This window comes from Solanum pennellii, chromosome 4 (genome assembly GCF_001406875.1).
Source record: "Solanum pennellii chromosome 4, SPENNV200".
Classification (NCBI taxonomy): Eukaryota; Viridiplantae; Streptophyta; class Magnoliopsida; order Solanales; family Solanaceae; genus Solanum; species Solanum pennellii.
In genome coordinates, this window is record NC_028640.1 from 2,112,687 (window position 1) to 2,137,343 (window position 24,657).

Genomic DNA, 24,657 nt, shown 5'->3' on the forward strand with positions numbered 1-24,657 from the left:
TCATCCCTCAATTATTGGTGGATTTAAATCTTATCATCAATCGTGATTTTCTTCGAAAAAAATAATGTTTTGTGTCATGTTGTTATAAAGTCAAGTCATTTTGTCCAAGTTATTATATACAAAAACATATAGTCAAACTTTTCTATAATACTATATTTTCTTATGAGATTGATTTTTCATGTTATATTACAGTACACGTTATATAAAATTATATCACTATAACAATCTTATTCATACTTATCTAAAATATTTTGTATATAAAATAAAATATAGTACAGTACTAGTTATGAAATTATATCAACAACATATTTCATATCAGGAAATCTTAATGATTGTATCAACAACAAACAACAAGAAATTCAGTGTAATTCTTCGATTGACCCTTGACGATAATCTGGACTTGGAACTGACAATGTGAACGAACTCATACAGGTACATGGAGTTAGATTCCATGTTAAACATGTCAAATTCCATTAATATAATTTTGAGAAAAATACTAAAGTATCCATCTCAATCAGCTACTACAATGGCTTAGCCAACTACAACCATCAGGCTAGGGTTCGATCCAACGCCTTAAATCCTCCGGACACAGCCAAGATCCCCTTGATTTGAGACACTTGTATGCTTCTTCGCGAGTCCATTGCTTCCTTCTTTTAGACTTTAGAGACATTTTGTCTAAAGCAAGACGAGTTTGTTGTCGTTCTAATGTCCTATAATGTTCAGGATATGACTTGTTTTCTTTTCACACAAGCAAACATTTCAAATATAAAAGGATGAATATAGATAAACCCTGCTACTACCATGACACAAGCTCAAGTAAGAGATCACAGGGAGGATACAACACAAGTACAAAACTCCGCTTCCATGTGTGTAGCGATGAGAAACAAGATGGAAGTAGCTATAGTTTATGGTTCCATTTCCAGCTCAAGGACATCTTAACCAACTTCTTCAACTTTCATGTTTAATCTCCTCCTATGGTCTTCCTGTCTACTATGTTGGCTCAGCTACACATAATCGTCAAGCTAGGATTCGAGCCAACGCCTTAAATCCTTCAGACATAGCCAAAGTCCATTTCCATGACATTCCAACTCCTGGATCTGCCTACTAAATTCGATCATATATCAAATAGGGAGAATATATGTTTGGATTGGCTTAACAAACAACCTCCAAGATCAGTACTTTATATATCTTTTGGAACAACAGTTTCCTTTTCTGATAGGGAAATAAAGGAGCTCGCGATGGGATTAGAGCAGAGTAAACAGAGGTTTATATGGGTGTTGAGAGACGCGGATAGAGGAGATATCGATAGAAAAGTTGAGTTGCATGAAGGATTTGAGGAAAGAGTAAATGGGGTCGGGTTAGTGGTAAGAGAATGGGCACCACAACCAGAAATATTGGCTCATTCGTCTACAGGCGGGTTCACGAATGTACTCTGATCAACCAAGAAACGGTTTCTTGGTGACGGAAATGTTGAAAATAGGACTGATTGTAAGAGAATGGGAGAAACGCGAGGAAGTAGTAAGTGCATCCACTATTGAGAATGTCGTGAGGAAGTTGATGGCATCAGAAGAAGGCGATGCGATTAGAAAAAGAGCAGAAGAATTGGGAGAAGTTGTAAGACAGTCCTATAGAGAAAGGGGGTACTTCTCAAATAGAGTTGGATTCTTTCATCGCGCATATCACAAGATAAATACTTGTTTGTGTTTTGTTTAACTAGAATTGAATCCACCAATTGTAGATGTATAATTAAGTACTTGTTTGTGTTTACTTTTGTACAATTTATAAGCATTTCAATAACAACCTTTATGGATGGTATATCATGCACAGGTACCCCTCAATCTATGCCCAAAATCTCTCCGTCCCATAATATATGTCGCCCTTTTTCAAAAATAGCTGGACCACAATATATGTCATTTTATAAAATTTATGCATGAATTACCATTTTTTGCCCATTATATCCTTGATAGATTAATTAATTAATCTTAAAAATGTATTTACTTTGACTAACCTAGGAAATCTACGAATAATTAATTTCATGGGGAGGGTACTTCATTCATTAATTAACTACTTTCTTTATTCACTGCTTATTCTATAAAATTTGATTTTGAAAAAAAAATATCAACAAAAATTAAAAATAAAAGATGAAAATGGAGGCTACAACCACATGAATAATTTCTAATGTAGTTAAACATGGACTAATGATCCTGATGACTCTTCGTTTACATTGTCATCATTTAAGTTTTCATCTGTTATTTATTGAAAAAGAAAAAAAATTATGAGATAAAATGGAGGTTACAAGTTACAACTACATGGATCATCTCTAATATTGTCATGTTTGTTTAAGAATTTATATATAAAAAACAGGTGGTTGACATTTTTGCGCATTTCGATATGAGATTAGGCTTGGTGGTATTCCAATGCGTCATCTGCTAACCCAAGATTGTTAATGACGATCAGAAGATTCAACTAAAAAAAAGAAAGCTGGAAGGGAGAAAGAAGATTTTTGAAGACTTCTAGAATTGCTTGGAAATGTCTTTGTTTTTTGATTTTTTTACAAATGACTATTCTAACATCTTTTACAATATCTAATACTCTAGACAATTTAGATTTTTCTCAAGTACAAATATCAAAGATGTTACTCTACAAAATTCTAAAAAGTTCTACGAAATATCTAAGATATCTTTTGTACCTCCAAAAAATTAACTTTAATTTTCACATCATGTATATATGTCGTAGTATTAACTTTATTCATGTAGTGTCTTGCTCTTCTATATATGTTACCAAATGTCATTGTTACAATTTTAAAAAATAATTCTTGATTATTGACTTTCGTAATAATTGTCTGGTTTTCTCTTTAGCAGTATTTTCTTGTTCATAACTATTTTGATTTAATATAATACTAATCGCTATGAACATGCGTTGTATGTTACCATATCAATTTTAATACTATATATAATAAAAATAAAAATAAAACAAAAGGAAAAAACATAGATTATCCCTTAAACTTGTACAGAAAAAGTGAGTTGCACACTTAAATTATTATGACGATCTATTACACATCTCTACTACTTAAAAGTGAATTTATTTACTGACTTAAGTCATCTGCGGCACATTAAAGTTTTCTGCATAACTCATTTAAGACACTTCAACTAGGACAAGTATCTATTGAACACCTCTATCCTCTCGAATTTGAACCATTTAGACACTTTATGCAGATATAACACAAAAAATGTAATTCACATCTTGGTATGCGCGTGAAATCAATATTTTAACATTTTTCCTTTTCTTTTTAAATATTTTCTTTATATTTTTCATTATTTTTTTAATAAATAACAATCTTTTTCTTCTTCCTCTCTTTCAAAACAACACACCTACTACAATCACTTATTCAATACAATCTATCACCATTTCCCCCCACAAATTTCCTTCTTTTTTTTTTTTTAAAAAAAAAAGAAATCATCTTATCATTGTTTACTTTCTTTTTTTTTTTCAGAAAAAAGTTGGAGATCACCAATTTTTGTTGGATTAAATAGAGATTATGATGTACATCTTTTTAAGAAAATACCATCAATTTAAATAAAAATAAGAAAAAAGACATAAAGAGAAAGAGAAGGAATGGAGATGTTTGAGGTGGTGGGTGCGGGGTTGGGATTAGGGGTTGTATAAATTTTTTTATTCCCTTCGTTTTATTTTATGTGATACTTTTCGCATTTTGAGATTCAAACAAGTCTATTTTTTATGGTGTGTTTTTCATAGATTCGTTTAATATTTTGAATTATTAATTATTGTGACTTATAGTACTCTTTATGTAGTTTACAAATATATAAATTTCATTTCAAAATATTTGAAAATTTTCATACACAAATGTTTAGTCAAAGTTAAACTGACTGTTTGACTCTCGAAAAACGAAAAGTGCCACATAAAATGGAATAGAGGGAGTATTTTTTTTTTAGTTTAAAGTATTTTCTTTTAGAATTTTGTTATATTCAAAATTCATTTTATAATTATTTTAAATCAAAATTCCATGTCTTTTCATTTGATTTTTCATTTTGCCACATCAAATGCATGTGTATTACACGCACATTCTCTTTAGACGAAGTGTAAGAAAAATGTTCAATAGGAAATTATTTTTTAAGATTGAAGTGTATAATAGGAAACAAAGGTTTTTCAGGTGATTAAGGGAATTATACAGACTACTTTGAGAGGCCATAGGTGACTTTAGCTTTATTTACTCCTTAAAACTGACGTGAAAAAATAAATAAAAACTCGCGCGTCACAAAAAAATTAAAGTAAAAATTTGAAGGGAAAAGGCATAAATTCCCCTTGAACTTGTGTCGAAAAGTCAGTTACACATTTAAACTATTCAGACGATCTATTACACACCTGAACTTGTTTAAAGTGGTATTAATGTCCCCTTTGAAGATGACATGGCAGAGAAAGTGTCTTCACCTTCCTTTAGATGCGTGAGAAGAAGAAAAAAAATGTTAAAATAACAAATTTAAACACGTGGCACTATCTTATTGGTCATTATATAATAAAAGTATTATAATTTTTAATATATTAATTATGTCAATAATATTGTTTTTTTAATTTGTGCCCCCAATTTTTTTTAAAAATGTTTTCACATTTTCTTTTGTTTTGACATCTTCTTCTTCAACAGTTCTTATCAACTTTGTCACTATTAATTATTGTTCCTTAGCCTCATATCTATGGACATATATTCAAACTCTTACGGAATAACTCTTAAAAACTAGAAAGGAGTAGAAAAGAAGATGATTTTCATCTAAGTTAATAATGTTTCAATTTAATTAACTTTATAATCTTCATTCTCAAACTCATAAGAGGATCCACCAAAGAAGATTATTGCAAAAAAAATCATTAGAAAGATAACGACTTCTATTGAAAATATCATATAATTATTTATTCATAAAATTCATAATTATATTACCTAAAATTTTCAAAATCAATTGAAGAAAATGATTACTCTATATTTGTCTTAACTATTCTTATCAGAACACCAATCACAATGTCATTTTGTCTCAGCCGTCATCAATAGCATATTTGATTATTCACTACGCACAAAAACTACAAATGAAATGCTTAATTTGCATCCGTAAGTATCAATAATTTTAAAGAAAAATACAGATCTGAAAGTAATTTTACAGATCTGTGAATTTTTTTGTTTCACCGACAATAATGGTGTTTGTAGAAAATATCCATATTTAGCAAAATAATTATAGGAACAAAATAGACTAATTATGTTAGTAATATATTCTGTACAACCATTTTCCTTATCTGGTTCCGTATTTCTTTCCATCTTACCTGTATAAATGTAATAGTATTTTCACAAGAGCAATACACAGAAAATTAACCAAAAACTATTCTCTTTATTTACGTATTTTTAACATGGTATCAGAGCCGTAAGGTCGATCTTCGACGGTTTTTCGTACTCATCATCTACCGGGATCTACCGAAATGGAAGACCCATCGGAAAACCCACCGGAAAATCCAAACCAGCTTATTTCTTTGGAACATATGCAACAACTGTTTCAAATGTTCCAAACACTCAACAAAAATTCAACCAACATCGAACCAGGGACTTCACAAACAGTGCGAGTCGCGGAAAAATTGAACTTCACCAACTACACCAAATGGTGTAAACTGATGCAGATAGCAATTGGTGGTCGGGGAAGACTCAATCACATCATCGTCAATCCCATTTCACCAGACGATCCAGAATACCAGCAATGGGCTCAAAAAGATTCGATGGTCATTTCATGGATCATCGAGAATATTGACGGAGACCTCGTGAATCAATTCTTGGACTACAAAACTGCCCGAGATTTATGGAAAGGCATCGAAACTCTACTCAGTAGCGGCAGAGATGAACTGCAGATCTATGATCTGAACACAAAGGCAACATCTATGAAACAAGGGATAGACACGATAGAGGTCTATTTCAGTAAATTGAATACCCTATGGAAAGAAATCGATAGACGAATGCCGAACCCAATGAAATGCGCAGAAGACATCACACTGTTCAACTCATTTATACAACGACAAAGGCTGTACCAGTTTTTGGCCGGTGTAAATGATTCACTTGACAAAGAAAAGCGAGACATCCTAAATCTAGATCCCCTTCCAACCATTGATGCCGCATATGCCACCATCAGACGAGAAATTGCTCGTCGTGGCATAATGACCGGCAACTCATCACTGGAACGAGGTCCCTCAGAGATCGGAAGTGGTCTTGTCACTCAACGCCGGTCAGATTCTTCATTTAGCCGGTCAGATTCATCATTCCGGCGAGAGGACAAAACTCACCTCAAATGCAGCCACTGCGGAGGAACCAAACACACCAAGGAAGGATGCTTTAAGCTCATCGGCTACCCAGAATGGTGGGAAGATCTGAGACAGCGTAAAGCCGCCACCAAGGTAACAAAGACCGGCGGCAAGGCTAACGCCGCCATCGGAGAAGGAGAACCGACCAGCGAGGCTTCGTCAACCACTGTCACCAACAGGCGAGCGGGTACCGGCGAGGCTTCGTCGACCAGCGTTACCGACAGGAGAACAGGTATGAGTGGCAAAGATGGGTTCACCAAAATTTCCGGTGAACCATGGATGGAGACAGAGGAAGCGACGGGAAGGAGAAGAGAGAAAATTCTAGAGGAGCCGTCCTCTAGAAATGAAAGTGAGGGAAAACAAGAGGCCCTAAAAAAATCTGACCCTTTAGCCCTTGAGCCCAAAAAATCAGAAGCCCAATTATATAAAAAACCCAAGGAAAAACAAAGTGTGGGTCTCATGTGCAATAAGTCCAATTGGATTTTTGACTGTGGGGCCACGGACACTATGTCATACGATCCAACCGATTTTCTCTCCTCCACATCAACTACCCGTACTAAGATTCAAACTGCAAATGGGGAGTTTATTCCAATTACTCAAGCCGGAGATGTGGATATTACATCAGAAATCCATTTAAAAAATTGTCTTTTAATTCCAAGTCTTACCCACAAACTTTTATCTGTCAGTCAATTAACCAAGGAACTAAACTGTACAATTCTAATGACTTCCTCTGATTGTATTGTACAGGATGCTCAGACGGGGCGGATCATTGGTCGTGGTATTGAAAGAGGAGGTCTATACTATGTGAACGAGGTGACTCAACAGGGTAACGCTTTGCTTGCTCAAGGGTCGCCGGAATATCAGATCTGGATGTGGCACCGACGGCTAGGTCATCCGTCTTTAAGTTATCTTAAACGATTATTTCCCTCTTTTAAGGACATTGATTTTGTTTTGGACTGTGAAGCATGTGTACTTGCAAAAAGTCATAAACATTCTTATTCTCCCAGTTCAACTCATGTTTCTAAGCCATTTACCCTAATTCATTCTGATGTCTGGGGTCCTGCACCTGAATTTGCCTTTTATAAATATTCCTATTTTGTTTTGTTTGTGGATGATTGCACCCGTATGAGTTGGGTTTATTTTCTAAAAAATAAATCTGAAGTATATGATGTGTTTATAAATTTCTACAACATGATCTGTACCCAATTTGCTGCCCAACCTCAAATTCTTCGATCTGATAACGGAGGAGAATACATAAACTTAGATATGAAACAGTTCATTTCTGATCATGGCCTCATTCACCAGACTACCTGTCCGGACACTCCTCAACAAAACGGGATAGCTGAACGGAAAAACCGAACCCTTCTTGAGATTACTAGAGCCATTATGTTAGAATCCCATGTCCCTGTCCATTTTTGGCCAGAGGCCATTGCCACAGCCACATATCTAACCAACCGACTACCTACCAAACCTCTTGCATACCAAACTCCTCTTGACACTCTTTCTTCCCATGTGTCCATCCCTTCCTATCATTCTCTACCTCCACGGGTGTTCGGATGTGTTGTCTATGTTCATCTCCCAAAAAGAATCAGAAATAAACTTGAACCACGAGCCATCAAATGTGTTTTTATTGGGTATGGGGTTACTCAAAAAGGGTACCGATGCTATGATCCCATTCAAAACAAAATCTACACCAGCCTTGACTGCGAGTTTTTTGAACACTCCTATTACTATACCCAGCCTGGTCCTCAGGGGGAGACTACGAATGATGACCTTAGCTGGTTAATATATCCAGAAATGATGGACCTTGATCCTCCAACGCAAGTAAGCAATACCACCGACGTCAACTCTGAAACATCTGTATCAGCTCCCTCTCCTCAAACCACTCCAATGACAACCACTGAGCACCCTGAGTCAACATCAGTTGAGGTAAATTCTGAATTGTGTACTGTTCCTACTGACTCTGTGTCTAGTGATAATTGTCAAAACAGATATGAGCTTCCTCACAGAAGCACGAGAGGTGTTCCTCCCAAAAGGTATGACCCGGAATATGAAGATCAACGGTCCAGATACCCCATAGAAAGAATCAGCAATGAAAACTTGTCCAACACAGCTGTTGCCTTCACTACCTCCCTGTACTCAACAAACATTCCCAGAACCGTGGAAGAAGCTTTTGAAGATGAGAAGTGGAGACAAGCCATGGAAAATGAATATGTTGCCTTGGAAAAGAATCACACATGGGAAAAATGTATTCTACCCAAAGGGAAGAAGAAGGTAGGGTGTAGATGGGTATTCTCCATTAAGCACCGGGCAGATGGAACCATTGAAAGGTACAAGGCAAGATTGGTGGCCAAGGGTTACACTCAGACCTTTGGGATCGACTATTCAGAGACTTTTTCCCCAGTAGCCAAGATAGACACAATACGGGTATTGTTCTCTGTAGCAGCAAACAAAGATTGGCCCTTGTATCAGTTCGATGTTAAAAATGCCTTCCTCCATGGAAGCATTGAAGAAGAAGTCTATATGGAACCCCCTCCAGGATATTCTCATGACTTTAAAGATGGAGAAGGATGTAAATTGAAGAAAGCCCTGTATGGCTTAAAGCAGTCTCCAAGAGCTTGGTTTGGAAGGTTCACTAAGGCTATGAAGAAATTTGGGTACAGACAGAGTAATTCTGATCATACTTTATTCATAAAAGGGGCAAATCAGAAAATCACCTGTCTAATTATATATGTAGATGATATGATCATCACCGGAAATGATGAAGAAGAAATTGTTACCTTAAAGGGGAAGTTGTTTCAGGAATTTGAGATGAAAGATCTAGGAAACTTAAAGTACTTTCTTGGTATAGAAGTCTTAAGATCCACGCAAGGGATCTTTATTCACCAACGAAAGTATATTCTTGATCTTTTAACTGAAACAGGAATGTTAGGGAGTAAACCGGCTGACACTCCAATTATAGCAAATCATGGTCTTCAGGTCATAGAAGGGGCAAAGGCAACTGACAAAGAACAATATCAGAAGATTGTTGGGAAACTCATTTATCTAGCCCACACAAGACCAGATATTGCATATGCAGTGGGGATAGTGAGTAGATTCATGCATCTACCCCAAATACATCACATGACAGCAGTAATGAGGATTCTGAGATATCTAAAGGGTACAAGCAGCACCGGGATCTACTTCGGGAAAAATGATAGCCTCGATATAACTGCCTACACCGATGCAGATTGGGCCGGAGACCGAGATGAAAGGAAATCCACTTCTGGATACTTCACCTTGGTAGGAGGGAATCTGGTCACTTGGAGAAGCAAGAAGCAAAAGGTTGTAGCCCTGTCAAGTGCGGAAGCTGAATTCAGAGGAATTGTGAAAGGAATAACTGAAATCCTATGGATTAGGAAACTGCTAAATGAACTCGGTTTTCCTCAGAAAACAGCCTGCAAGTTATTTTGCGACAACAAAGCAGCAATAAGTATTTCTGGAAATCCTGTCCAACATGACAGAACAAAACATGTTGAGGTTGATCGACACTTCATCAAAGACAAGTTAGAAGACAAGGTTATCAAACTTCCATTTGTTCGATCAAAAGATCAATTGGCAGACATCCTAACCAAGGCTGTTAGTACTGAAGCTTTCAGCAATGTCTTGCGCAAGTTGAGCATTGGAAATCCGAGTGCACAACTTGAGGGGGAGTGTAGAAAATATCCATATTTAGCAAAATAATTATAGGAACAAAATAGACTAATTATGTTAGTAATATATTCTGTACAACCATTTTCCTTATCTGGTTCCGTATTTCTTTCCATCTTACCTGTATAAATGTAATAGTATTTTCACAAGAGCAATACACAGAAAATTAACCAAAAACTATTCTCTTTATTTACGTATTTTTAACAGTGTTGCCCCTGCCTATCAGCACTGCCAATATCTCTTACTTGATAATCATCTTACTATTTCCGTCTTGTTTTCTCTTTTTTTGCTTCAATTTATGAAGAAGGAAGAAGAAATGAATTAAAAAAAGTAAAGAGATGAAGATGGGAGAAAGAACACAAAGATTAAAAAAAACTATTTTGGGGAAGTGTGAGAAAATATTAAGGGAAAAAGGTTAAAAAAATATAAAATAATATTATTTACGTCATCAAAACGCGTGTATAACATTTTCTCACACAAAAACTGAGATTGTCTTCGGAAGGGGTCATTAATACTACTTTAAACAAGTTCATGTGTGTAACAGATCATCACAATATTTTAGCGTGTAACTGATTTTTCGAGACAAGTTCAAGGAGAAATTTATGTCTTTTTCCAAAATTAAATAATCAAAATCTTTCTTCCCTCCTATTACCCTTTAAAAAAGAACTTTAAAAAAAATAATCAAAATCTTCCTTACTATCCATTACCCTCTTTTTCTTCATTCTTTAATTTTTATCACAGCTTTTATTTTTCATGACAACCTCAAAGATTCATAACGACGAGAGCTTAGTACTGTTGTTGTTTGTTGTGGTTGTTTGTTGGTTGTTTAGATCTGAAAACGGAGTCATGGCGGAAGCTTTGAGCTCGCCGCCACACCAACAAAAAAATCAAAGAATAAAATAATGAGGTTCGATTTGGTGTTTTTCAGTGATTGTTTTTTATTTTGAGTGGTTGTTTTGTGGTGGTTTAGGTGATTGTTTGGTGGCTAATGGTTTGTCGAAAAAGAAGAACAAATATAGTTGTGGAGGTGAACTGATGGTGGTAATGGGTTGATTGTGCTTCGTCGGAGAAGACAAAGAAAGTCGTGATATAAATTAAATGAATGATTTTTATTATAAGATTAAAGATAAAGTGGGTGAGATTTACTGATAAAGAAAATATAATTTTCAAAAAATTTTAATAATTAATTAGAAATTAATAAGTGTAAAATAGAGTTAACAAAAAGAATGTTAGAGTAATTAACAAAGAAAACAAAACAAAAAGAATATAAAAAATTATAAAATCTGACATAGCGTCGACGTGGTGCTTGTAATACACTACATGTTATAATAGTGATGTTACACGTCTCATGATGATATTAAATTCAATTTTAAATAATAAAAATTCGTAATAAATCGTTATAATAATTTAAGCGCTTAACTGACTTTTCATATCAAATTTAAAATGAATAATTTTTATGTCTTTTTTCCATAAAACAAAATCAAAACATGTCAGCTTTACTAGCCCATATGACAATGTCCCCACAGATTCCCCACAAACTGCTTCATCCAATTAAGTAGAATTGACGTACCACCAAATTTTAAATGATGTGCTGATTGAAAATTGAAATGAATATTAAACGTGTAACAATTTATTAATGAGGTGCGTGAAAATTAATTGAAATAAATGTTAAATGTGTTGCAATTTCCTATTTTTATGTACTTGAAATAGATTTTATGTTATGATCCTATTATTAGTAGGATAATAATATGTATGCTGCAATTAATTTAGTCCTGATAAAAAATTGTTTTGTTTAATCGTAATATAAAATTCGAGTAAAATATTTAACTTTTTTAAAAAACAAATAAGTGAACATACATGCAAAACTCCAAAACATGTGCACCGCATATTTTCTTGACATATCTCAAAATCTTTGTGGTTCATGTTGCATAACCTAGATTCAATAATTTAAAAAAATAATATTTTTTCATCTCAATTTACGTGATACTTTTCGAATTTCGAGATTCAAATAAATTTATCTTTGATCGTAAGTTTTTTCATATATCTTTTGAGTTGTCGATTATTATGACGTTTTTACGTTGTGTACAAATATATAAATTTCATTTCAAAATATTAAAAATTCCACGAGCAAAAATTCCCGTTTGACTCTCGAAAAAACGAAAAACGTCACATAGAGTATTACTATGTGTGGTAGCCAAATCCTCTTTCTTACATACACACAGTACATGAGTATAACTACACTACAACAAAAATGACCATTAGCGGCATTTAATTCTTAATTGCCGCTAAATATGTATTTTTAGCGGCAATTGTCACTCTTTGTATATGTCCCTAAAGCCTTTAGCGACATTAGTTTTAATGACACTTAACTAATGCCGGTAAAGACTTTTAGCACTCTTTATTAGTGTCAATATTTAATGCCGCTAAAAGTTATTTTTGTTGTAGTGCTATGAAGCTGGTAGGACTTGAACACACAACCTCAGAGAAATTTACGACGCCTTTATAAACCACTAGTATATATATATATACACACCCACTCACTTCAACATCTTTTATATAGGATTGAATAAACTTCAAAAGTTTGCTTCTACCATGACACAAGTAGAAAACCAAGAACTTAGCAAACTAAAACAAGATGAAGTAGCTATAGTTATGGTGCCATTACCAGCTCAAGGCCATCTCAACCAACTACTCCAACTTTCATGTTTAATCTCCTCCTATCATCATCCTGTCTACTATGTTGGATTGGCAACACATAATCGTCAAGCTAGGATCGCGTTAAATCCTTCAAACATAGCCAAACTTCACTTCCATGACCTTCCAAATCCTGAACTAATTGCCTTTGAGACAATATGGGATGCTTCTATGCATCTTCGCGATCCCATTGCTTCATTCATACGCGATATTTCATCAAAAGTAAGACGAGTCATCGTTGTTCATGATCCTATGATGTCTTATAATGTCCAAGATGTTTCATCTTTGCCTAATGCTGAATCCTATATATTTAACAACATTTCAGTATTCTCATGCTACATTATGATGTGCTTGTTTTTAAAGACTTCTGTTCAACATGAAGAAGAATTGCTCAAAAAGTTGTACTCATTTGAAGGAGTTACAACAGATGAAGCTATGGATTTATCAGATTCTCAACATCCATATATGGATATTAGATCAGGTGATATCCATAATACAAGTAAAGTAATTGAAAGAAAGTATATTGATTTGATGGAACAGGCAGAACTTAGTCTTAACAAGAAACAATGGGCAATTGGACCTATTCTACCAACTAAACTCGATTACATCTCGAATAAGGAGGATATATGTTTGGATTGGCTCAACAAACAACCTCCAAGATCAGTTCTTTATGTATCTTTTGGAACAACAACTTCACTTTCCGATAGGCAAATCAAGGAGCTCGCGATGGGATTAGAGCAGAGTAAACAGAGGTTTATATGGGTGTTGAGAGGCGCGGATAGAGGAGATATCGATAGAAAAGTTGAGTTGCCTCAAGGATTTGAGGAAAGAGTAAAAGGGGTTGGGTTAGTGGTAAGAGAATGGACACCACAACTAGAAATTTTGGCTCATTCGTCTACAGGCGGGTACATGAGTCATTGTGATTGGAACTCTTGCTTAGAGAGTATTACTATGGGAGTGCCTATAGGTGTTTGGCCTATACACACTAATCAACCAATAAATGGTTTCTTGGTGACGGATATATTGAAAATAGGCCTGCTCGTTAGAGATTGGGGGAAACGCGAGGAGGTAGTAAGTGCATCCACTATTGAGAATGTCGTGAGGAAGTTGATGGCATCAGAAGAAGGCGATACGATTAGAAAAAGAGCAGAAGAATTAGGAGAAGCTGTAAGACGGTCCACGGAGAAAGGGGGAGCTTTTCAAATAGAGTTGGATTCGTTCATCGCGCATATCACAAGATAGATTTGTAGCTCTTTCTTCTTTGAGTTTCTCTTTTCAAGCATTTTGGTTACTTCTCTATTTTCTTTTTTGAACTTGTTATTGATCAACTTCTTGGCTCAGACTAATGTATGCTACCTTATATTTCTTTGATCTTCGAAATGTTCAATATCTGAAATATATTCATCGCTAAATTCAAAGCTAAGTCTTTTTGTATGTAAGTTCGACATAAGAATATAACTATAAAATGTTATGTCAAATGTTGGAAATTTGATATTTTTAAGCTTCATGAAGAAAAATCTTTTGTAAATAACATTAATTTATAGAAAAAGTTACAAGTTCAAATGGAAAAGAAAAAAATGTAAATAAAGACATGACATTCATAATAAAATATATCACATTAATATATTTAGACAATAATATTATCATATTAATTGACTTACATTTTGTTAGAAGTCGACTTTGCTATACACAAAATGTTTCATATGTATAAAAAAAACTAAAATCATAAAAAAGAAATAAACAGAAAAGAAAGCATGACTATGTTACAAATACAGATACATTATATTTCTTGAACTATATATTAAAGGATCTGTATATAAAAAAAATTAAATATGAATTCTAATACAATAAAATTCAATGTTAACATTTGCACTAATTTTTACTTTACATTATTTTTTTTATTTTTACTTGGGCACTAATTTTTGTACCTCTCGGTAATAGTTAAGTACATGAATTTTATAAACATTTGAGATACATATAAAAAGGAAAAAGTACAAACATGTTGTTTAGAAAAAGATAAATGATTATCAAACAACGAAAAATACATAACTATAAATCTTTATGAAAGATTTACACTTTTAAGGGTCTAGTTGTAAAAATATTTTGCGGGATTTAACATGCTTACCTTCAAAACAATTAATTGTAAATATAAATTGGGATTACCTTGATTATATTTAAATCCTGAAGATAGAAGAAACGAAGAATATAAAAATATAGTAATCAATTACGAAATTATATTTAAAAACTCAAAAATATGGAAATGTAAAAAATAAAAATTTACTTACAACTTCATATTGGATAATATTCATCTTGTAATTATGATAATTTACATATTTCTCAACAAAAAGAAGATGAATATGCTTGAAATTTTAAAGAATGCAAAAATGAATAAGTAAGATACTTACAACTACAAATTGATAATGAAAATTTTACAAATGATTTAGACTAACCTAATGTAGAATGAAAGATGAACACAAATTCGGATGATAGAAGAAAATATAAATAATGTTGTGTGAGTGTCTTCGATAGACTCTTTATTAACCCACTTATCTTACAAACTAAAATTAAATTTTATTAGACTCTTCACTATCCGCATTTAAGATCTTGCATAAAGTCGAGGTACATGAATATATGATTGCATTAAGATCTTGATCGATGCATGAATTTAAATATAACTATTACTTAATATTTAATTAATTTTACGAATAAAATAAGAGCAAAATGATAATCTAACTTTGATGTTAAGAGGTCCTACTTATAATAATATATGAAAAGATGAGAGTTATGAACATTAAGAGTATAAAAGTTGAATATGTAGTCATTGACATTTAATTAAATTTATACAATCAAATATTTAAATATTTTATAACAATTTAATTTATAGAAGGAGTAAAATCGTAATTCAACTTTCTAACTTTTTTATTATGCTTTTAGTAAATAGTAATATATGATGATTATAAAATATTCTATGCTTCCACTCATATTTATGAAATTCCCCCCATATTAGATGGACCAAAATAATGCATGTCACATAAATTGAAACGGAAGGAGTAAATTTTTTCCCCTGCCTGTAGATTTCTATAAATATTCAAGATGTCTTAACACTAATCTTAATACAAGTGTTGTCTGGCCGGATGTGTCGTAAACGGTCAACGCCTGAAGGCTGTTCTCGTCCCTGTGGGGGGAGATGACAACCGTCTCTCCTCTCTACGAACACAAGAAGTAGCGTATACCGTCATTCAATGAGAGAGATGCAAAGAGCAACAGCCATCCCTGATACCAGTGAGATAAGTTGGATTACTGTATTCACTAACGTCGCCCTGCCACTATTGTTCATTTCAGCCAACACTCCAGCAACTGAAATGTAGATGAAGCCGCCAGCAGTGAATCCCTGCAAGATCATATTCGAAATAAGAGAGGTACTCTTTTATGAACTCGACAAATGTATCTGGCTGACAGCTCGAATAAGAATCTCACCTCAATCAATGACGAATGACCAGAATCTTTTCCCAATGTCAATGCCTACATAGCATAACACAACATGGTTCAATCAAATGCGATAAGCATAGCAGAATCTTGATCCATGCCAACAGATAGATTAATACTGACCAGTGCAGTTCCGGCTAGGGCCACTAGTGCAGATAAGAAGTTAAAGAAGAGAGCTTTGGAGACGCTGAACCCAGACCTTACCAAGATTCCAAAATCACCTATCTGCATAGAAAACACATAATAAGGTTTAGGGATCATTAAATTCAAGGAGATTGAACATAAATTCATGAGACAAAAAGAATGTCGTGCAGATGGGACGGATGTGAGATATGAGAATCTTGATTGGCTGTAATAAGCTAAAATGTTGGGAACTTGTGATAATGGAGAAAGCTTTACATGGTTGGGGGGGAATAACATGACCAGAAGAAGTGTTACATTAAAGAAGAAAAGGTTAGAAACTTGACAATTATTTTTAATACTGACTATGGACGAATTTCAATTGCACTTGATACGCCAGTATGGTTTAAATGATTAGCTTGACATAGCATAATTGAAAAACAAGCAGCACAAGAAAATCCAGTTGGTGTGTTGGACAAATAAGAAAGTTGTCAAAGCCCGTCTACAAGGATTCATCAAGTCTGGCTTCCATAAATCACATTACTTTTCCTGACAAAGAATTGACGGATTTACAAGTGATCAATAAGACAGAGAAAATGTTGTCATGGAATGGAGTAATGTGATCTAGTTTGATTAATCACCAACTGAGCTAATAGACTATAGTTCCTACATGAGCTCAAAACTGCATACAAAAATTAAGTTAAGCAATTTAACAAATAAGAGACAGAGAATAGAGAAATGATAATAAAAAATGAATACTGCAATCATGTTTTACTTGATTGAACTTGCTGATTCAAAGAAAAGGAGCAACTTCTGGCATCTACATGCAGCCGCTTGTATGGGTAATCAATTAAAAACATGCAAATGCTATTGACATTGTAATGTAGAACAACTAGAAAGAAATATACAAGACCTCTTGAGGGAGCTCATGTGCCAGAAGAAACAAAGTTCTTGACCACCCACCAACTGATCCATGGAGGAGGAATGCACTTCCCAAAGCCATCCCATCAGTAAAATTGTGCTGTAACATAACATAAATTCTCTCAATCTAAATGTTCACCAGCCAGATATGTCTAGTTGTTTGTGAGAAATTATAAACAGAGAGGAAGGCTTATGTAGCAGTCATACAACACCATCAGAAAAGAGGTTGAGATAACCAAAGACAAGGCTTGAACGTGATTTAGCCTGTTCCTCTCCAGTTGATGTAGAATTGGTAGAGCAATTTGCAGCATCTAAAGCAGTATTGTCTTCAGCAGCACTGGAGCCAGTATTCCTCTGCCATGGCTAGCATATGAGACGATAGAAATAACAACTATATAACTGCACGCAAATAGATATTCAATCACTGCATATCGTTTCTAAAAAACTCTCCAGTGGCTGCAAAGACAAACTATTCAAAGAGATTTTCAATCTGGGAAAAGACACTGCAGAATTGATAAAACCAATGGAAGACACATTAGACCTATAGCCTATTTGGTCAAGCTTCTGGGAAGCCAAGAAGCCTTTTCAATTTTTTTTTTCAAAATTTGTTTATTTTAGCAAGCTGAGGTGTTTGGACAAGCTTTTATAGGAAAAAACAAGTGCTTATGTGTAGTAGCAGAAGCTTTAAAAAAAAATAGCTTTTCCGCAGAAGCACTTTTCGAACATTGGCCAAGAACAAAGAACTGCTCAAATATTGGCTGAAGTGTTCTTCAAATAGATTACTCAAACATAAACTGCAATTGATTATTAATGTACAATATTGTTCACAAGATTGAATTTAGTTTAAGTCAAGTATGAAAACTGGAAAGAAACAATTTTTCTTTTCTGAGAAATAAAACTGGGAAGAAACAATTTCACCGCAATTACATTGAAAAACCATCTTGACAAAGCAGTTATTTGTGTTTTGGTCAGTGCCTCACAGCATGTTATGCTGAAGGAAATGTTCTCATGACCCTCTAAATTCTGAATAAAATTATTATTTTCCAGTATTTGTTTTAGTATTACGTGAAAGTTCAGAAGTGCAGATCATCCTGACAAGAAATACACTTTACTGAATCTCAGCATGGGAAAATATGGAACAGCAAATTTTGGGGAATGTATTGGTTCTACCTTCCGTAGAATAGCTCCTCCATTTGGTTTCTCCCCATTGGGAGAGTCAGCAGACACTCCATCCACTCTACTCCCTCCAGCTACCTTTTCTGATGAACTTCCATCTTTCTCCTGAGACAGTTCCTGGAGATTGTCATCAGCATCATTATCATCCTTCAACTTTGTGTAGTGCATATGATGATGGTGATGATGACCGTGACTTCGTTCATTGACTCCTCCAGAAAACTCTTCAACATACCTCACAAGCTTCTCAACAATAAGAAAGAGCACAATTCCAGCTGCCAAAACAGAAGTTCCATGAAACTTTCAGCTGTAAAGTCAATGACAGTTCCTCTGGAATATTTTTTTGAAAATTTTTTTTTAGAAGAAAATAAACGCAGCTACACAATGAGCACATAGTGATTAGCGAACTATTCTTTCCCCTTCCCTTTGGAATATTTGTATGCTAAAAGTTCTGATATTTCCTATTTTGTGATACGGAGCAACCTTCCCAGTATGTTTCTTGCAAAACTATACATACAAATTTCACAAAATGAATAACGAAATTTAAAAGCAGAATCATGTCCAAGAAACTTACCCAAAATGGACAATCCAACAGAAAGATCCTCCAATGAATGGGCGTGTGAATGACCAGAGTGATCATGAAGATGGTCATCATGTGAGTGGGAGTGCCCACCACCTAAAAGAAGTAATCTGTTCGGTAAAATCCTTCAATGCCACAAATAGTTAAAGGCAACAATATTTGGGTTTAGAAGATAGACACCATATATGTCTAATATATCACCTTCCTTCTCTCAGACGAATAACTATATTCTAACAGCACCTCTAAGGATATTCATACCTACTAATTAGATATTACTGCCTCCGTTCCAATTCATTTGCTATATTTTAACTGGACATTCTCGAAAGAAAGAAAGAAGATATTTGGCACATCGAATAAAATATTGAATTTGGGATAGTTTGATAGTCATGAGTTTAAGAAAGAAAGAGAACTCTTTGACGAATTGGATAAATATTCATATGAAACCAAGCGCAGCCTTTTACAAAATAGTTTATGTTCCTATTTTTGGAAAAAAGGTTTATCAATATAGAAAAGTGCCCATCTTATTAGAATGGAAATGGACACAAAAGGAAATAGTGCCAAACAAACTGGGACAGAAAGAGAGTTATTCTTTCCCAGAAAATGATGCTCAAACTGACCTACAGTCTTAGCTCAGGAGAAAAATATTCCCACTAAACTACATGCATCAGCACAACATTAGGACAAAGATGAGCACGACAAAGTTATTCAATCTCTCCGACATGAACTAGACAAGTGAATTGAGAGTAGTGGAAGGTGAAAAGGGGAGTTACCCAAGCACTCAGGGGCAGCAAGTTAAGCAAACCTGCCTTTGATGGTGTAAGCTAGTGAGTTTTAGTAGGCTGGCGGCTTCATGGGTAGACATCTAAGAAGCATGCCTGATGTAAATACATCTCGCTTATGTCATTTTAACAGTTATTGAGCTAAGTACAACCAAATTATGACGGAGTAGAGCTAACAGTTTATGGTATTTAAAGGTAAGTGAGCCAAAAAGCAATATGTAATGTTACTTCTTCATTAATTTAAGATTAAGAATCATACCAAAAGCATGTGGCAATTGGTGAAGGAAAGCATCCCCCAGCATGGCTCCTGCCTGTATAAGTCATGAAGTAGGGCTAGACTGAGTGAACTTTCACCCTAGTAAATAATTTTAGAAACAATCGTCCAATAACTGTTCTAAGCATGTGTAAATGAATTAGTATAATTTCCAATCGGAAACAGAATTAATTTAGTAGGCAGCATTCATCTGAATGATAAGGCAGAAATCCAGATAAACTGAAGGATCAATTTCAGATATATGGAAAAGAATAATGCAAATAAAACTGAAAATGCCAGCATATTGTTCAATTATAAAAAAATGCGTCAACTCATAAGCAGAAGATCGTCGATTCGTAATCAACTTCCTCCGATAGAAACTCTCTAAGCATTTCACTAACTGAAGCCATTTGTTACATTACCTACACATCATTAACTTATGGGGAACCGTGTTCACGATCATCTTTTTAAAGCTCAACAGAACCTTGAGAGAAGATTTAGTTTGAAATAACTATAAAGTATAAGCTACTGAGATATGTTATAGCTAATAGAGAACTTCCTCGGCACAAATCAATTTCCTAGTTTCCTTTCTAAGTCGTCCTGGAATAGTCCATTTCGAGATAAGAAATATGGTTTCCCACCTTGTTCAATACTTTTTAAACATGAGCTCCCTGACAAAGAGTAACACCACCTACTTTATGTTTTCAAAATTTAAAACTACAAACAAGTTAAAATATGATGCCTCATCTAGTAAATTGAGACCAAATAAAAACTACATGGAAGGAATATGAGCAACAGAAGCACCTTTCTGATTAGCGTGGCTTCTGATTATTTAAGAAAGTGATTTTCAAATAATTGATCATGAAGAATTTACAGAAATTCTCTTCGGATGTAACTTACAGTAAACTATTCAAGGAGACAAACAGAAGTAATAACTTTGTTTAAGCTGTATGAAGAAAAATCATTAGATTTCAGTATACAAAACATTGAAATACTGGTAGATGTTGTATTTCAAGTAAAATATTGGTTTCGCTCAGAAATGTTCAACTTTCATAAATTTTTCCTAGCTGAAGTTAATGTGCGAACACAATTTCACCTTAAACAAACATTTCTTCAACTTGAATACAAATAAACAGAATAATTTGAACAAACCACAGAAGATATTCAGGAAGTCTAACAATAAGATATCATTCTCACCCCAAATAATGCTAAAGAATCTACAACTGCTTTTGACGGCTTCCCGTGTACTGCAGGAAATAAAACATTTGGATTCCATGAGCAGAAAAGAAATTTCAAATGAAGATAGGAATTGAATCTTAAAGAAGAAGGCATAAACATAATTATAAGAATTTGAGCTACTTACTAAATATTAAAGGCAAAAGAATCAGGCAGATAAGGGAAGCCAAGCTCACCAACAGTGAGCAACCCATTGCATTGACCCATAGACCTGTCAATGGAACCAGAGAAAAGCTCTCAGTGACAACTAAAGACACCCATCCCAGAGATCTATCAAAATGGGTCGCATATGTCGTGTGCCATTAAGAAGTTTTTTCTCATATAGGAGCAATCGTGGAGTTGCCTATTATGTGTTACATTGGATTTTTTACAATTTTGTATATGTCGAACAAGTTCAAGCCTTCTTGTGAATGATTTGCTTAAAGCAGAATATCACGCCTTTCAGATGAGATCAAGAGTAATATCGCTCTAAAAAAAGAGTCATATCAACAATGACACTTCAAGTAAAGAGATACCTGAAAAAAGACCAAGCAAATAAATGTAACATCACAAAATGTGTATCATCCAATCAATCACACAATTAAAATAAAGTATCTGGCATCCTGGTGCAAAAATAAGTACATTTGGTTGACATTACCTATCTATGAATCTCACAAGTCCAACAGTATGCACAAAATAAGAAAAGCCAAAATAGGTTACTGAAGTTTGCATTCTGAGTTGACTTCAAAATAATGTCATACTTGATATCCACCTTTTTGATTGGAACTGTTTGGAAGACATATATCAGTGACAAACAAATTTTAAAAAAGCAACAGTTTTTCAAGCTATGGCAGTGTTCATCCCTATGTCAAAACCATGAATCACCTTTACAGCATGATATCCACCTTTTGACTAAAACTGTTTGGAAGACCTATATCAGTGACGATCAAATTTTCATAAAGCAACAGTTTTTTCAAGCTATAGCAGTGTTCATCCCTATGTCAAAACCATGAATCACCTTTACAGCATAATATCCACCTTTTGGCTAAAACTGTTTTGGAAGACATATATCAGTGACAATCAAATTTTCATAAAGCAACAGTTTTTCAAGCTTATGCAGTGTTCAGCCCTATGTCAAAACCATGAATCACGTTTACAACATGATATCCACCTTTTGACTAAAACTGTTTGGAAGACCTATATCAGTGACGATCAAATTTTCATAAAGCAACAGTTTTTCAAGCTATGGCAGTGTTCATCCATATGTCAAAGCCACGAATCACCTTCACAGCATGCATTACATTCTAGACATGCTCCATTTCCATTGTCACCTTCTTTTCAATTGAAATAATAGCTAAGAAAACTTATCCTACTATACCAAGAGAAAAACCTTATCAACACATTCAATACCTCCCCCATTTCAAATTGTGGCTGATAATAGCCTTTACAGGACAATACAGGTGGTACAAGCAACCTCTTCTGATATTGGGAAAATAACATCTTTTTGCAACAAACTCATAAAGATCTTTGCTTTCAATATTAAATATGAGAAGAAAGGTTGTCTTTAATTCCTTCAGAAGAGAAAACAAGCAACACCAAAGAACCTGCCAAAATCCAACAACAACTACCTCAATCCTAAGCTTGGTGTCAGTTCTATGAATCTTCACTACTCATTTCACTCCATTTTCACCCTTACATTCCACAATTCAACAGTCTGGGGTATGCCAAAGTCCGAAGCACAAATCAAAATGACATAAATAAGCACTATTAATATGAATATGCCACAGTTTACAGTGAGCTAAAAACTCAAAAGGGGCTCCAGGATTCAGCTTATACTTCAAAAGGAATAAACTTTACCAAGACCAGTAAGATCCTTGACTCCATGTCCATCATGATGATGATGATGATGATGTTCATCCATACTACCATGAGACCCAAATCCATACAGTTTCAGATCCTCCTCTTCAGCCAATTCCTCTAGAAGCTTCCTCTGCTCAACTCCACTCGACCCATGATCATGATCATGGTGATGATTATCATGATGATGATGATGATGCCCCTCATGGCCATGATGACCATGACCATGATTACACTGATGAAATTCCTGCTTGGAATCTTCTAGAGCCTTCGCTTCTACAGAAGACCCAAAAATCACTAGCCATAAAGAAGTAGAAACAATCAAGAAGAAGCAGATCTGTTTCACCAAAGCATCAATTTTTTTCGACATTTTGTCAATTTGGGCAAGAACAAAATCAGCTAAAAACCCTAAATTTATGGAAGGGTGAGATGATAAGGGCGTGTTTGGATAAAGGGTATTAGGAATCAAGAAGAGCGGTTCTTGCAAGTGCCTTCTATGGTGATTACACAAACAGCACAGAAAAATAGTATTATTATTCCTATTATTATGCCAAAAGTTACTACATCCATTTCTACTAAAAGGGGTCTCAAAAGTGTTAGAGTAATGGATTTTAGTCCTCTGAGAATTGCAGAAAGGTACTGAACTTTTAAGGAAAATATAGTGAATGTTCATAGTACACTATGATTTTTTTTTGTTTTGTTTTGTTTTTTTGTATGATGAAGAAGATATGGTGATGTGTCAAAAATCACTAATCATTGAACATTGTCAAAGCATGTGGTAGTTGGAGTGAAAAGTATTTTAGTTGAAGCAAAAAAATAGTGAAGTGCTTTTCATATTCTCTAGCAAGAAAGTAGAAAAAAAAAATTCTTAAGGGGTTTGTTTGGTTGCAAAAAAAGTTATGTAGGTGTTACTAATAAAAACGTGCCGTTAAAATTTAAAAGGTGTGTCTTATAAAGTGATTGTTAGATCAGCTATGACGTATGGAGTAGAGTGTTGCGTCTGATAAAGTGGTTGTTATATTAGTTATGAAGTATAAAGCAGAGTGTTGTGTCTTATAAAGTTGTTAGATAAGTTATGAAGTATGAAGCAGACTGTTGGTCAATCAAGAACTCTATGATGTATGAAGACGAGTGTTGTGTCTTATAAAGTGGTTGTTAGATTAGTTATGATGTATGAAGTAGAGTTTTGGTCAATCAAGAACAAACTTGCATGCCCAAAAGATGATAGTAGAGGAAACGAATGTGTTGAGATTGATGTATGGGTATATCATGAGAGATAGGATTAAAAATGATGATATTCTGAACATTGTGGGAGTGACTTCTGAAGTGGATATGTTTAGGGAAACGAGATTTAGCAGCTGAGATGATTCAGACGTGTTAAGGAGAGATGCACAACTGCCTAAGTAAGGAGGTATAAGAGGTTGACTATTGTAGGTTAAAGGAGGGCAAATGTAGGTTGAATAAGTATTGAGGAGAGGTAATTAGAGAAGACATGACACACCTACAACTCACCGAGGACGCAACTCTAGTTAAGAGAATGTGGAGGT

General features: G+C 34.5%; 2 protein-coding genes and 2 pseudogenes across 3 annotated transcripts; 2 read left to right on the forward strand and 2 right to left on the reverse strand.

The window, feature by feature from the left end:
- Positions 1–306: 306 nt before the first annotated feature.
- Positions 307–1,789, forward strand: LOC114076826 (annotated as a pseudogene).
- A 10,764-nt stretch (positions 1,790–12,553) lies between these two features.
- On the forward strand, positions 12,554–14,149 carry LOC107017809 (zeatin O-glucosyltransferase-like). The gene has a single exon (XM_015218081.2). The coding sequence runs from the start codon at positions 12,625–12,627 to the stop codon at positions 13,966–13,968; it is 1,344 nt and encodes a 447-aa protein (XP_015073567.1). The 5' UTR covers positions 12,554–12,624; the 3' UTR covers positions 13,969–14,149.
- Positions 14,150–15,624: 1,475 nt separating this feature from the next.
- LOC107017810 (IAA-alanine resistance protein 1) lies at positions 15,625–23,872 on the reverse strand. Of its 2 annotated transcripts, none has more exons than XM_015218083.1 (11): positions 23,111–23,872; positions 21,402–21,485; positions 21,236–21,285; positions 20,045–20,096; positions 19,001–19,102; positions 18,424–18,701; positions 17,461–17,607; positions 17,246–17,353; positions 16,336–16,437; positions 16,204–16,248; positions 15,625–16,117 (listed from the first exon to the last, which is right to left on the reverse strand). In XM_015218083.1, the coding sequence occupies exons 1-11, from the start codon at positions 23,781–23,783 to the stop codon at positions 15,962–15,964; spliced, it is 1,797 nt and encodes a 598-aa protein (XP_015073569.1). In that variant the 5' UTR covers positions 23,784–23,872; the 3' UTR covers positions 15,625–15,961. The 2 variants fall into 2 exon arrangements, with proteins under 2 accessions (XP_015073569.1, XP_015073568.1); XM_015218082.1 differs by having other exon boundaries at positions 17,461–17,616.
- Positions 15,809–15,943, reverse strand: LOC114077051 (annotated as a pseudogene).
- Positions 23,873–24,657: the final 785 nt, after the last annotated feature.

Excerpts from the sequence above, each read along its gene's own strand:
- LOC107017810 (XM_015218082.1), bottom strand. The coding sequence starts at position 23,783 with ATGAACATTCACTATATTTTCCTTAAAAGTTCAGTACCTTTCTGCAAT. Across the intron at positions 19,103-20,044 it reads CCAATTGCCACATGCTTTTG|GTGGTGGGCACTCCCACTCA; the intron begins GTATGATTCTTA and ends TACTTCTTTTAG. Across the intron at positions 16,438-17,245 it reads CACATGAGCTCCCTCAAGAG|ATAGGTGATTTTGGAATCTT; the intron begins GTCTTGTATATT and ends TTTTCTATGCAG.
- LOC107017809 (XM_015218081.2), top strand. The coding sequence starts at position 12,625 with ATGACACAAGTAGAAAACCAAGAACTTAGCAAACTAAAACAAGATGAA.